Below are 15,005 nucleotides of genomic sequence, written 5' to 3'. Positions count from 1 at the left end.
AATTTGAGGCATTTAAAATACTTAATAATTCTTTTGGGTGTCCTCTAATACTGGTTCACGGTAGCAGGACAAATATGAGCAGAACAGTACTAGATGATGACGAGAGAAAGAAGAACTAGATGCAGTCATTTTAGCCCCTCCGCAGAAGCTAGGTTTCCCTTGCAAGCTTGGCCTTCAGCTGGAGCGGCCGAGGTGCATTGCGTTGCAGTTAATTTCCTTCTGTGACCTTGACCCGGGGTCAACTCCGCAGCACATACACAAGCAAGGCGAAGGCGGTGAGAAGCGTTACAATGAAGTCTATTACCGATCTCCATAATTGAAAGTGATGAGCTTCACGAACACTGGACTGGAACAGTGACGCGTGCAAACGCTTGTAGAAAACGGCAAAGGCCCCGGGAAAGACGCGGGTGTACCGGCCACACAAAACAAAGGAGGAGTTAAATTTTGCAGACAGCCGTACATTATGCTGCATGCAAAATCAATCGTTGCACTTTTTCAAACTTGCTGAGAGGTCTCCGAAAATGTAGGCCTCTCGACGGTAATGCCCATTTGGAATGGCGAGGGTGCACTCCCTTACTTTACGTTTGTGGGCGTGGGTCTCAAAATATATGGAACTCGTCACCTTACATCTGAACCGGTCCACCATATGTTTGTTATACATGTTCGCTTTCGGGACTCGTTTGTCGCAGTAATACCCGAGCAGCGGCCGACAATACGTGGAACCCGCACCAAGTACAACGTCGGTGACCGCGTGGAGGTCGCCTGCAGGGCTCCGTACTCACTGCCAGCCGCAAAGCTTGTCTGGCTTGTCAATGGGCGAGAGGTGAGTGCAAACTTCACGGAGAACTGTGATGAAATTTAGGTGTTGTGGTATCAAAGTAAATGTAGCGCCGTTCTTCGAGCTATAAGTTGCGTCACCCTTTGTTAACGCAAAGAGGTATTATTTAATGACTATGTTTTGATATGGGGGCGTAAAGAGTTACGGCGGAAAGAACGTTGGTAATTTAAAACACGAAGAACTAACGAACAAGCTCCACACTCTTGCAAACAAACAAGCTTGATGCGTTAACAGGGCATCTGTTGGGGCTTGTTGGTTATGCATAGCTTGAATGGAAAGCGCTTAAACTTTGACTAGTAAACAAGGACGAGAAAAACTACAACACAGGACGAAGCGCAAACTAACAACTGATTTATTTACATGGATGAACATATATATACACACGTGCTTGTGTGGAAAGGAGACACAAAAAACAAAAAGATACAAAAAAGTTTGAACGTATGTGATTACAACTGCACACTGTGTTACAAGGAGTTCCATACACAAGGAGTTCCATATACACACGTGTTCCACACAAGCACGTGTGTATATATATGTTCATCCACGTAAATAAATAAGTTGTTAGTTTGCGCTTCGTCCTGTGTTGTAGTTTTTCTCGTCCTTGTTTACTAGTCAAAGTTTAAACGCTTTCCATTCAAGCTAAGCTTGATGCGCCAAGGTTCCTATAAAATTCCACCACCCGCTTGGTGGGTAGCAGGTGCGCTTTGCTTAAAAACAAGCTATTGAAGCTTTTATACTTCGAAATTTTGATGGCAAAAGCTAAAGATTTGTGTTTTATGAAAGGAGTAACGTACAGAAAATTGTTCTGAGGTACTTTGAATCGCATGAAAATTGGAGAGGGAGGCGGGGAAGGGATACGCAGCTCCAAGAGAGGGCTCCGACATAGGGTGACGGACCGTAGGACGTATTAGACGCGCCTTATATACGTATCGGAGGTTCATTCTATATCGCTGTGTATGACGACGCACGAGGCCGTAGTCGCGCTTAGAAAAGACCGAGAAAGTACGCCACGGCAGAAGAGGCTAGGCCAGCTCGAAGTCCCTGGCCTAATGGCGGTCGGGAGGACGCGGCTATGAATAAAGTTGCCATAAGGACCCAACGACAGCAACAAAAACGTTCAGCAGAAAGTCCAACTGGGCTTTCGCATGGCGATTCTTAAAAATCCAACGCAACCCCGGTCATTTGTTTGTAACACGCAAATACTTACAATAAAATTTTGCTCTTACTGAATTTCCTCTACGGTTAGGTATCGCGTCACTGAGCACTACTGACTTCAAAATTGGTGCTTAGTGTCCAGCATGTGAACAGCGAGCAGGTGCATGTTGTTGGATACCAACACTCTTCATCATTCGGAGTCAAAATTAAAATTTGGCTCATTTTTATCACACTATTTACTTTAGCCCAAGAAAGAATACATTTCAGTTACAGTCATTCGATTGTTTTCGAGAAGAAGCTGTAATGTTGTAGGCACTATTGCACGCAAGAAAATGATACTAGTATGCGTGCAAACACGGGGCAGCTACCATCTACCTCCGCTTGCCATGTGCTCTACTATCTAGAGTGGAGATGTTCAATCAACTAGACCCATAGTTCAATAAAATTGCCTGCATTTTTCAACAACGCACTCATATCTTCCAATATTTTGAATTTAACAGGAATTATGCAGAAAGAAGCTACGCTGAATGATTTTGAAAAAAAAATTGCGGCTCCGCTGGTCACTTCATTAAAATAGGTAAAAGCAATTAAAAAAACAGCAAGGCAGCCATGAAAAATTGGAATAAAGTGACAGTCCGCATAAATAAATGAACTAGTTTCGCAAGAATATTTAAAACTGTTAGACAGTGTTGGACAGTAACACTCCATTCAACGGCGTTGCGATAATTATTGCAGTGCAGAAATTTTCGATCGTAAGCAATAAGGGCAAAAAGGCGTCTCTCATAGACTGGAGCCACTACTTGTGCATTATGAATTGTACTTGTGTATTATGAAGCCACTACTTCTGTATTATGTATTACCCTTGTGAATTGTGGATATGAAGTAAAGCCATTAAAAGATAAATCTAACGCGGCACTTAAACATAAACAGCTGCCGTCGCTAAACACAGAATATTGGAATCATGCTAGCATTTTTTTCAGCTAGCTGGTCGTCGTTAGTAAATGTAGGCGCATAGCCCTGTACCACCTTGAGCTTGTATGTCTTATTAAGCGTCATTACAAGCCCGGCTGCCCTTTCGTTAATGCCATAGTATTCGTCTATGTTGCCAGAAGTGCTTTTATTGACTAGAAATCGTACTCCCAGTATTGTTTGGCCACTAGACCATGGTGACAAGAACGTGTCCAGTTTTCAGCACTATAAAGGCTTCACCGGTATTCCTTACCTCGCTAAGCTCTATGACATCCCACTTAATGCCCTATAATTCCTCGACCGACACCTTTGCACTCGCCTCGCTAAAACGCCGCTAAGTGCTCCTTCGAGTTTTGCACTGCGAATAATTGTGGCTGCTGAGCCGCTACGCCCGGTCAGTGGGGCCCGTGCTGCTTTCTGCATGGCCCTTCAATGCCTAGCAACGCAGTCCGTAACTTGTGCTTGAAATCTCTTCAAAATGCCTTGTGGTTTGGTAAGCTCCTTAAGTAGCTGTTTTGATTACCCAGACGCGCACACCTGAAGCAGGTGTTTTTCGCAGAATAAACCAATGTTGCTTCCACATTTAAAAAGCCGCCGACCAAATAGAGAACGTAAACCACCTCAAATAAAAGTGCTAAAATACATACATTATATCACACATTATAAAAAGGTTGGTATGCTTTTAATTCTTCGAACAGTATTCATGAGCATCCAGCGAAACAGTTTTAGAGTGCCCAATTGGGTATTACCCTTGTTAGTTCTATTCAACCCTTCCTACTTCCCTTTGTTTCCCTTGGTAATCACAATATCTTCACTGTGCATATTCGCAGGTACCGTTTACAGAAGTGCGTGACCTCGAGACCCTGTACGATTCCGAGGGGCTTCAAAGCTCCGCGGCGGCGCTGTCTTTCATAGTGAGACCACACCACTTGGCCGGAAGCACGTTCCGCCTCAAGTGCATCAGCGTCATTTCCGAGGTGTCGCTCATATCGAGCGAAGAGCTTATTGTGGGAGATACGGTGCCTTCTATACCTTATCCAGGTAAACTCGAGTCTTAGTGTTCCCCGCGCGTAAACAGAACTCAACCCAGATATAAATCGAAGCTGCCGCGTTGCATTCGGCTTACTAATATACGTTAGTCAAGATCACTAAAAAGTGTTATACTGTTTACGGTGTACATATAATATAGCACACGCTTCATGACTGTGCATTATACCAACATGTTTCATATTGCTGGCGTGACAAAAAGATAGTAAATTCCACACTTCATTATATCGTTGGCATTACATCTTCCATATGAAATATCTCAGGTGTGTTGTTTTTTATTGTTTCAAAAATGAATGAGAAGCGAGGATGCATTCCGTATACTATAAACCTAATCGCAGGGTGCACCTGCACGCAACGCATGTGGGAAGAATGTTATAGTGGGGAGAAAATGCGCTATATGAGGAAGACCTAGAGAGAGCAGGTTAAAGAATTCATGGCCGCCTTAGCAGGAGTCATAACATGCAGGCGGTAGAGAGCAGCTGACACGTCCAAACCCGGAACACCTTAGGCGAACTCTGCACAGCCCAGTTTGTACAGCAGGGGTGTTGGACCATGCACGGCATTCCGCGGTACAATTTTTTAGCATATTACGCTACAGCCGCGGGATGAGCCCCGTTTTTTCCACGAAGATGACGAGGTGGCGGAAGGCCTCCCGCCGCATGAAGTCGCCCATATTGGGGACCAGTGTTGCAAAGTAACAACTCCGGAGTTGGAATAACTCCGGATTCATTACAGCTTTTTACGAACACGGAAAGAAGTGGGAATGGCATGGCGAAACAACGTGTAGAAGAATAGAATGGGAATGTATAAGACGCCTTCTGTCCAGAATAGAATGGAAATGGACTGGGCTAGATTTTTCGGTGAGCTGGGTCGATCTTCAGCTGGGATCTGAAGCCAAGCGGGATCTTGAGCCAGCATTACTGTAACCAAAGCGGCCATTCGCTCTCTGCCTTTATCCTCTTGGCGCCTGATGTGGACTGAATTATGAATGTTGTGGGTGACTCCCAGAGAATACCACAGGAGAAGCTCTGGACGGTAAGACGTCACTAGTACCCATATAGTGCAACCAAGCGGCTGCTCCACGCGACTACGGGCATGTTCCGCAGCCGCGCAATTTCTAGAGCCTATAGGGGCAAGCGCGGCAACGTCGCCCCGGCCAGGACGTACAACCTCAACAGCCGGGGACTTTTATTTATTTATTTATTTATTTATTTATTTATTTATTTATTTATTTATTTATTTATTTATTTATTTATTTATTTATTTATTTATTTATTTATTTATTTATTTATTTATTTATTTATTTATTTATTTATTTATTTATTTATTTATTTATTTATTTATTTATTTATTTATTTATTTATTTATTTATTTATTTATTTATTTATTTATTTATTTATTTATTTATTTATTTATTTATTTATTTATTTATTTATTTATTTATTTATTTATTTATTTATTTATTTATTTATTTATTTATACTGTAACCCTTCCTTTCCGGTCATTACAGGGACTAGTACAAAGAAGAAAACAACACACAATAGCAAGGCATACGTTAGGTTTCGCGTTGCCAGCAGTACAATTCTACCGAACACTCAAACGCTTTGACATTCAACTAGCAACACCATAACCTGGAAGTCTCTTCATACTTACGCTATAAGGAAAAAAAGGATGTTTAAACCCACCTAGAAGAGTCCAAAAAGGCTTTATTGGGTTACCATGGTTCTCATAACGGATCTGAAATAACGGATGTCATATTGCTCAGTAGCTTAATTTAGCAATTTCTTTAAATCAGCTGTAAATCTCACATAAAAGGAAACACATTGCGCCTAAATAAAATAAACATTTGAAATCAGTGGGGGCGATTAAAGCATGGTTACTCTGGTAGATTGCAGTGCGGCCACGTTGTTTTACAACGTCGAATCAACTGAGCCCTGAATGTATTTAACGCATGCGTGTACCCGTGACATTGCAGTTCGCTTGTAATTCAACCCATACAAGTTTGTCTTGGCGCGCAGAAATTTGACCATCAGGTGTGAGAGGTGTACATATTTGGCCGGCGTTCTACTAGGTAGGGTGGCGCACGGGACAACGTTTTTCCGCATGAGCATCGCTTAAGCATACATGGCTAAGTAGGAGAACTAGTGCCGATCCGGGATACGCGGAACCGTTGGCTGCGAACGCGAGTGTGCGCTGGCCTAACGTTGTCGTTTGATTGCGGCGCGCGTCATGTAGCAGCGAACGCAGGCACGCATTGGGTCCAAAAGCGGCTATTTTTCGACCTGACATCCCCACTCTTTTGCGAACACAGGTATGTCGTATGGCCTGAGGTAGCAATCGCTGGAATGCGAGATGTGGTAAAATAAATAATCTTACGTGTGTTTAAATTTGATCGGGAAAATTGTGCCCAGTGGTTTAATTGATGAGCACCCCGAATATAACCAGAAGAAATGATGGCTCAGCAGAGAGAGAGGTGGACGCCGTTATACCAGTATCCTAGGGTACTCGTATCTGGAAGCAGATTGACGGTTTTTTGTCGTTAAGCGGACCGATAAGGTTACCTTGAAAGCCTTGAAATGGGCCCTTGTAGGCTTAACAAGGACGATTGGCCCAGGCCCGTTGTCATAATACCGGATAGAAGAAGGAAAGGACGAGATGTGAAAATGGAAGAGACAAAAAAGGTTTAAGTCTGGTCTGTTTATACACCAGTGTACAAGTTACGGGCGACAACGGAAGTTGCGCCGGCGGCTCATCACTGCAGCCGGCTGTTCCTCCGAGGGACGCAAAGGGTGTTTCACGACACACGAGTATTTTGGATGTGCTGGGAGTCGTTTCCGTGATTTTACAGACTTAAGCTGCTTATAAATTGCCGCAGCTTCTGCAAACAAACTTTGTTAATAAAAATTAGTGCCTTTTTACTCTGTGCAGAAGGATGACCTGCAAAGGTGGTCGCAGTTCACGGAGGGCACGAAACAAAACACGTTTATCGTAATTTGCAATAGAGCACATTTCCTAGCCAATTAGCTGAATGAACCTCTGACGGATCGAAGCATTGTTCTTGCAGATAAACATAGAACTGTCTGTGCCCCCCCCCCCCCCTTGTGGTAAGAATCTTACTATTTGTGGGAGGCCGGGTTCAGACGGTTAACTTTAAACAATGACGTCATTTGACGTCTCAGCCAACCGAACTGCGTGACATGCCATTTTTACGTCCATAGATCACGATACGGCTTTTGCGTGGGTAGTGTGAACATAGCCTAACACGCAAACCCAATCCGCTCTGCCACAAATGACTCCGGACCGGTCCCATTGGGCCGTTTCACGTACGCGTTTAAACCTCGGACCAGCACGACGGACATGCCATTTATCGGTAGGGCATGAAGCCTATAGCTGCGCGTGCGCGCCTCCCCTCTTCTCTCCCACTATTCTACACTACAAGCCTGTGCAAGCATAAACTGGCAACCGGTCATGTGCGTGTGCTTAGAAGCGACAGACGCTGTCGAAAATATCCCCTGAAAGACCTCTGAAGAAGTGATATTGGCTCACGCCAGCGTTCCAAAGGGGGAATTTGCTGTCCATCCGGGACGGTCTCGCGGCTACTCCACGAGCTGAACTTGAGGCGGCAAAGGCGGTGCCAGCAGCTTTCCGTTGTTTGAGAAAGAGAATAGAAAACAAAGCAAATGGCACGCACAACATCACGGCGCCCCGTATAACTGTGTTGTAGTAAGCGCCGCGGTGCTGTCCTTTTAAAGCATACATTTCTATCACTCACTGGTGGGGTTGAGCGTGAAAATTCACTCTGGGAAATAATTTACACAATGGAGGGCCCATGATGATGACGATAAGCGAAGGAACATGAACCGCCTTAAGTTAAAAAGCTTCCCGTGTTCATAATTTAAACGGGTGACTGGTCTTATGAAGCCGACGTGTATCCGATTGCGACATTCCGACGCGGTCGAAGGAGTGTGGATTTTGGATTGAATTTCACTCATGTTGCATGAGAGACAGCTTCATGTTTTAACCATCCTTCGCTTAAGAAAGGAGCTTGCATTACTTCTTTTTGTCAGTGTCGTTTGCGTTGTCTTATATTCTGTGTCCGGTTCAGTGTTAGTTGTGACAGTTTCCTATCATTGAATCATGTTTCGATTGACGCATTGCATACAGATACTACGCCGGACAGCCCGATCATCGAAGGCGGGAAATCCAGGTACCGCATCAACGACCTCGTGAACGTGACCTGCAGATCGGCAGAGTACGATGGACCTCCGGAAGTCAAATGGTTTATCAACAATAAAGAGGCGAGTTTCCTGCAGTCGCAATGACTTGGCATGTAAATTCTGGCGTACTCTTTCGCTTGCCCTCTACGTTTCGTAAGTTAAAAATTGTTGTAGCAAGTCGGTTTTATAATGGTACCTTCTAAATACTCTAAACATGCAGGTGTCGATAAAAGTAATTGGATCACGTCTCGCAAATTTACAGGTATCTCTTCTTCCAGAAACTGCCTGTGTGCACTGATGTCGGTTTAAAGCAGTCCTCCCTAATATACAAAGCTTCCTGTAAACGGGTAATGGCAGTCACAAAGACAGTAAAACAAATATTTTGTGATATTCACAATTCCTTGTTGATATTAATTATGACGGCACCTGTACTCTTTATACCATTTGTGTTGAAATGTACTTCTAGTATGTGCTGAAAAGAAAGGACGGTTGAGCCTATAAGGTGCTGAGCATTAAGGTTTGTTTCCATACGCATAAAGAATTTGTCGTACATAGTGGATTGCGCGACCATTGTTGCCTGCCTTTTTAATAAACGGGGGAGTTCTGTTTTATTAAATTTCTATGGTGGCATTTTATGCTCACATGTAGGTATAAGCAGATATTGCGCCGTGCCTTTACGGCGGTGTTGTAATGACGGGCCCCTCTCGGTTTCCAGACAGGGCCATGTTGCAAGACAATGATGTTCTCCCCCAAAAGCGTCCCAGGATGAGGAACCCAAAGCGAAGAGTAAACGAATATTCTACAATGCCATAACTGTCATATCGCTTCACATATTTATCGTTTTCACATCAATCCATGAAAATTAATAAAGCACAACAATCCTTTCCAAATATGCGGGTACATCTAAGCCGAAAGGATGTCGTTGAAAATTGCTGGTAAAAAACGCGTGAGCGATCTTCTTCTACCAAAGGCTAAAACTACCAATTCTGATCCCTAAATATACACGTTTCTAGAATACTGATTTTATGGGTTTTGAAATTGTTATGAACTAACTTTTCAAACAGCAAGAGCACAGCTTAAAGAACATTTAATTTTCAAAATAAATTGTAAGGTGATAATACAATTTGTATCACTATAATCAAAAACCATGGTATGTACCGAAAAAGAAGTTGAATCAGTGCTGCAAATATTTTTATAGAGGCGAAATAACTAGAGCAGTGATAATCTAGGCATTTGCGTGCAGTCTGTGTTGTAAAAGTGTGTTTGTAAAATTTGGTTTCGTACTGTGGCGCGCCAAGCATTTGTTCCGGAAGACAGAATTTGGTGTTTCATTTGTTGTAAGCTCTCACAAAATAGGCGGATCTAACATTAATATCATTTCATTTCATTTTATACAGACAAATGATGTTTGAGGTGGATAGGCAAAAGGCGGGTTTTCTCTGACTAACGGCGGACTTTCCTTCTACACGCGAAATCGGTATGAGACATGCATCAGTAAAAACTGCGAATGAAGGTTATACAGATTTTAATAAAATAATTTCATGAATCTGTTTTGTAACACTGGGCATGCATGAAAAGATTCACCCTCCATAAAATGCCATTGGCGAATATGGCGGCAGGGCATACGATAAAGATGAAAATGTAATCTGCAACCTAAAATCACCCACTGCAAAGCTATGGGTTTGCAGTTCATATTACCGCATCAGGGACACATTTGTAGGGCCGCAACATATGCTCAGCCTTGTTTTTAGCCTACTTTTTCTACTTCTTTCGAATTATCGGGCGTTCAAAATCCTCGGATGCTGCGAGCCCGCGTTAATACTTCAGCGTAAAGAGACAGTTATACAGGCACGAGATATGTTTCTGAATCACCTAAAAAACTTTTGTTTTCAACCACGAAGAACTAGTATGTATCCTGACATGACAGCCTGTACACTGTTTACAGAAAAAGTGCGTATATAGCCTCGTTCTTGCCTTCGTTTGAATTAGTATCAAATAGCGAATATGAGTTGAAATGAAGGTACGCCTGTATAGCTCGCGCTTCTGCACTCTGCCTTTGTGACATTAAGCTAATAATGCAGGCTCGTCTGGATTACCTAGTGCACCATCCTCTCCAACGCTCCCCAAGGTTCTCAGCCATTCTCGGTCTGAAATTTCGAGTACGGCCAGAGCACTTCGAGGAGGAGCGCATGCATCTGCGCTGCACCGTGACGTTACCGCACGTGCTAAACACGAGCAGCGCTGAAGCGGTCATCAAGAACAGACAACGCACAACATCTGGGCTGATGGCACCCAGCGAAGATGGTGGGTGTGCTCTCTACTTGTGCGCTTTTTATGGACATGATAAGTCTAAATCTGTCTGCATAAAAACTGTGACGTGTACCATCTTTTTTACAGATATATGTGTTTCAATCGATACCCATATTCGTAAATGAAAAAACCCATCGTAAATGAAAAAAGAAATTTTAAGGGGTTATTGTAATGATTTATAGAAATATTCCTTCATATTTTGCGCAATCTTGTATAGAGCTGCTGCCTTACAACCCCTCGGCGGTTTCTTTCACGAACACTTTATCCTAGGAATGCGCCCTGAATGCACAACGTCACACCACGTGCGAACAGGCTTCAGTTCGTATTCTTAAATGGTTTCGGCTACGAAGGTAACTGTACGCCTCTATTGAGAAGCTATGCTAGGATCTTCTTGCGCTTTACCTTTCCTTCCCCGCTGTACCAAAGCATATACGAATCACCTAAGAGGAGCACCACTGGCCCTCCCAGCGCCTGCTGTTGAGGTAGCCCAGTGCGCCTGCGGGATCTTCGCTGGTCAATGCATATCAATTTTCTGGATTTCTGCCACAGCGCTTCGGTTATCTGGAAAGTAGCACCCGGCTGCGCCTTACGCGACAGGACGACGGAGAAGAACGATTCGTGAGAGGGGTTGACATGATCTGATTCTGTAGTACCTTGCAGCCCCGAGATAAGTTTGTCAGGCGCTCTTTGAATTGTTAACCATTCTTTGCCGAGTACCCGGTACCAGCATCAATGTATCACCCTGAATCTGCCCGAAGAGGAGGGAAGTGAACGCATTTGATAGTTTCAATAACAAAAATGGAGATAAGAGGCCTAAAGAAAAGGTTAAAACCGGAAAGGCAAGAAATTAAAAATACGAAATATGAAAACGAACTAACGAAAAAACATTTCTTGTACACCGCTACAGGGCGATGCCAAAAATAAAAATACCACAAGAAACAAACCCCTAAATAAATTATAAATATAATATGAACACCCTGAATACGCATAAGAACGCTTAATTGGCGAAGTTACGACGTGTAGTGGTTATAATAACATCATTGAATGTACAGTATTTGGTGAGGAAAGCAAACTTACAATGGAGACAAGAGGTGCAGCAATGCTCGATATCATTAGTTTCTTCAGTTTCATACTGACCAGCTACAATTCAGTCACAACAAACATTTGTGGTCGGGTTGGTCCAACGCCAGTTTACTGTAGAGCCAACACAACGATAATCACCGAGATCTTGATACACGTATCTCGAAGCTAAACACGAACTACTGAGCGCCTTCAGCAGGAGCCGCAGGCTGCCGGCTGCTGGAAGCAATCGTGCCTCTCGCTCGGCGTGCGACACAACGCACCGCAGGGTCTTTTATTCCACGGAAACGGGGCACTGCCGCCGAAACAAAAAAAAAATTGGTACGCAGTGACCAAGAGGAAGATCCCGCGAAGAACTCACATATTCACTCAGGTATCTCGAGAGCAGGTGCTGGAGCGGAAGGCGTCGCGCCAATAGATTTGGCGCACCGCTCGCTTGGTCCATTTTATTTTCTGGTCGCTTGTAAATACAGATGCTCGCAGTGTACTAAAGCCACTGACTTCCGCGACCGATGTCCCTACAAAGAAATCAGGGCCACCCATTGGGGAGTGCCCGCTGCCCTTCTGGCCCACACAAGAATGTTCAGTTGAAAATTGCGAATCTGCGGCGACATCGTAGGACGCACAAAGGACTACCAAAACTCACACGCTGCTGTTCATGAGCGAGCCAACATACGCCAAGTCAATACTTTGTGAATTGCTAACCCGCCTCAACCTACCGACACACTATATACCTTGGCTGGCACTAATTGTGTCTGGCACGTAACTGCGGAAATTCTCAAAGTGGAGGAAATCTATTCAGGGGTTGCGGTAATTGGCTCAGATAGGGACGCTATCAAACGTGGTTATAGTGATATCCTGAAAAACAGTGACCAAGTCTGCTGGAGCACACGCATGTTCCCATAAGGTGTCATAGATACTGTGCCTACAGGTCTGCGACCACGAACACCGCCGATTCTTTATGTCGTTGGCATAATGATAACACAACTACGAGGGCACTATCAAAGCCGTCTTGACTAGAACACGTGCCTCCTTTATTTCTTTCGAAACCACTTAATGGATAAACGATCGCACCGCAATTTAGAATAGAAATTTGTCGTTTATTCTCGCGCTTGTGTTCTCAGTTTATTTTGAACAATCACTTTACCCTGCACTGCAGTTTTAACGAACGCATTTGTGTTGTATTTATAGCGTTACATTCTTACGGTCACGCCTCTTAAATACAATGTGACTCTACGAAGGAAAAACAGAGCAGAAATCTTGGATGCCGTAGAATGATAACCACAAGTGCGGCGCATGTGGTCCAGTTCTCTGCGCTTCTTTTTCTAGCGTTGGATACCCAACTATCCCGCAGTCAAGCCTTAGGGCCGTATTCTGAGTCCCTCCTCCACTCCAATTTGCTCCTTCCACTCGGCTGAGGGGATGATTCAGCAATGCTTATGCGTGGGGAAATAGCTTTCAAGGATCCCCTCCACTGGAGGCTTGAGGGGAGGAAGGACTCAGAATACCTGGGTATGTTACTGTTCATCCTCAGTTTTAGAACACTTGGTGGGAAGGCTAGGTGGTGTTGAACATCTTTTTTATGATTGCGCTGGGTATAGCACAAAACAGACTACGTACGTCAAATGTATGTCTCCTTTCAAGGCCGTTTTGTGTTTATACCCAGCGCAATCATGAAATCATTCTCACTTTGTCGTGCAATTCTTGGACCCACGATTGTTCCAAGTACTGGCCTTGTTTTGAGGCACAAGAGGAATAAATCAGACGCACTTGCAATTTTTACGGTTAGTAACATTTCTGCTGGCGTTTTCTCAACTTTCGCAGCACCGAACACTGGGATTGCTCGGAGGCCACCGTTGCTGCTCGTCTTGCTCATCGCTCCTGTCCTGCTGAAAATTTAAAGCACAATCTTGAAGGGCCGTTGACGAAGGAATTGAAGATCCACCATCTGCAATAAGCGAAGGAGTTCTGCCAAGATATTTCCCGAGGGTCCAGCGCCGCTTTGCCTGCAGTCAGCTTTACTTGTGTTGTGCCAATGCCTACTGAGCAAACCGAAGCTAACATGAACTATCAGACGTTACGAGATGAAGAGGGCCAGTGTAGATGTGTGTGTATGTGGGCATTTACTGGTGGCAGGATTTCTCTCCCGTAAACGCGGAATTTCATGCCAACTCGGAGTTTCGACAACTGGTGGGTGCAAAGAAGCGGAGTTGCCTTACAAGGCAATAGTCGTGCGTAGTTTGCTGCATAATGAATACGCCAGCGACTGAGATACATTTGCCAACACATCTAAATCACTCAGCCTAATTGTTGATTTTGCCATAATACTCTCTCGCGAGTACTTATTTGAGCGTTAAAGCTTAATTTAGAAGCTCTTGATGCCTACAGCAACCCAATAAGCTTTCTCAATACTGCATTGAGGAGATAGCTTTCTGAAGGTTCCGGTAAAACGTCAGTGTGAGAAATTCAGAGCGATGAAAAAAAGCCGTGTCTGCTACGTCAACTGTTCTCGTTGTACATATTGTCAATAAAATTGTTTCAAAGTTACCGTACTTTGGGGGGCCTCCATGAACAGGTATACACACAAGAACGGCAACGACACTTTTCGCAAACGGTTCATGTGTAAAATTTTCAGGTTCGAAATTATAAATGAGTGGGTCGACTGCGACGAACTGGTTGACTTACCCATATAGGTATCACCGAAAGCAATCAAGCCCTCACATACCTAGTTCGCCAGCCAACAACATGGCAAGCTACCAGGACGAAGCCTTTTAAGGCCGACGAACTGGTTGACTTACCCATATAGGTATCACCGAAAGCAATCAAGCCCTCACATACCTAGTTCGCCAGCCAACAACATGGCAAGCTACCAGGACGAAGCCTTTTAAGGCCAAGAACAACACGGTGAGTTGGGCTAGTCGGAAAATTTTCTTTCGAGAAATTGCGCTAGTCGGAACTGCTTAGTCTTTAACTGAACGCTCCATAGGATATGACTGCCCTTGGAGATGTGAAGAAAAAATGCATAAACAAACTTTCTGACACTTCCCACAGGCGAAAACAAGCAACAATAAAGGAACATAGAAGAATATAAAATGCCACAGAATTCACCGCCTTGTCCTTGTAACAAAATACAACGCATGAAAACCACCAATGCAGCATTGCACCGGCAGCATTTAGAGGTTGTTGAAACGACTCGCTATAATTAAAAGGGCTGGAAACAAATCATAACAAACAATTTGGGTAGAAGGCATAAATCCACGCCAAGGAAACAAGAGGACCCCAAGGACGTGGTCATGCTGCGGGAGACCATGGAAATAAACGCTGATACGTGGTAAGTCTATAATTTTCACTGCGATTTAAACCACGGTGAAGGCATTAATCTGATATGC

At 44.0% G+C, this 15,005-nt stretch overlaps 1 protein-coding gene across 1 annotated transcript in view; it reads left to right on the top strand.

The window, feature by feature from the left end:
• Positions 1–14,160, top strand: part of LOC144180630 (uncharacterized) — an 86,344-nt gene extending 72,184 nt beyond the window's left edge. The window contains exons 4-8 of the mRNA XM_077708943.1: positions 690–823; positions 3,793–4,003; positions 8,174–8,307; positions 10,308–10,530; positions 13,441–14,160. Coding sequence (XP_077565069.1) covers positions 690–823; positions 3,793–4,003; positions 8,174–8,307; positions 10,308–10,530; positions 13,441–13,517 — 779 coding nt within the window. The 3' untranslated portion in view covers positions 13,518–14,160. The remainder of the gene's footprint in view (positions 1–689; positions 824–3,792; positions 4,004–8,173; positions 8,308–10,307; positions 10,531–13,440) is intronic.
• Positions 14,161–15,005: the final 845 nt, after the last annotated feature.

The sequence above is a fragment of the Haemaphysalis longicornis genome, unplaced genomic scaffold (genome assembly GCF_048455015.1).
Source record: "Haemaphysalis longicornis isolate Haplotype H1 unplaced genomic scaffold, Haemaphysalis longicornis Haplotype H1 scaffold_4, whole genome shotgun sequence".
In the NCBI taxonomy this organism is placed as follows: domain Eukaryota; kingdom Metazoa; phylum Arthropoda; class Arachnida; order Ixodida; family Ixodidae; genus Haemaphysalis; species Haemaphysalis longicornis.
The sequence above is the reverse complement of the archived record's forward strand: the minus strand, read 5'-3'. Positions and strand labels throughout refer to the sequence as shown.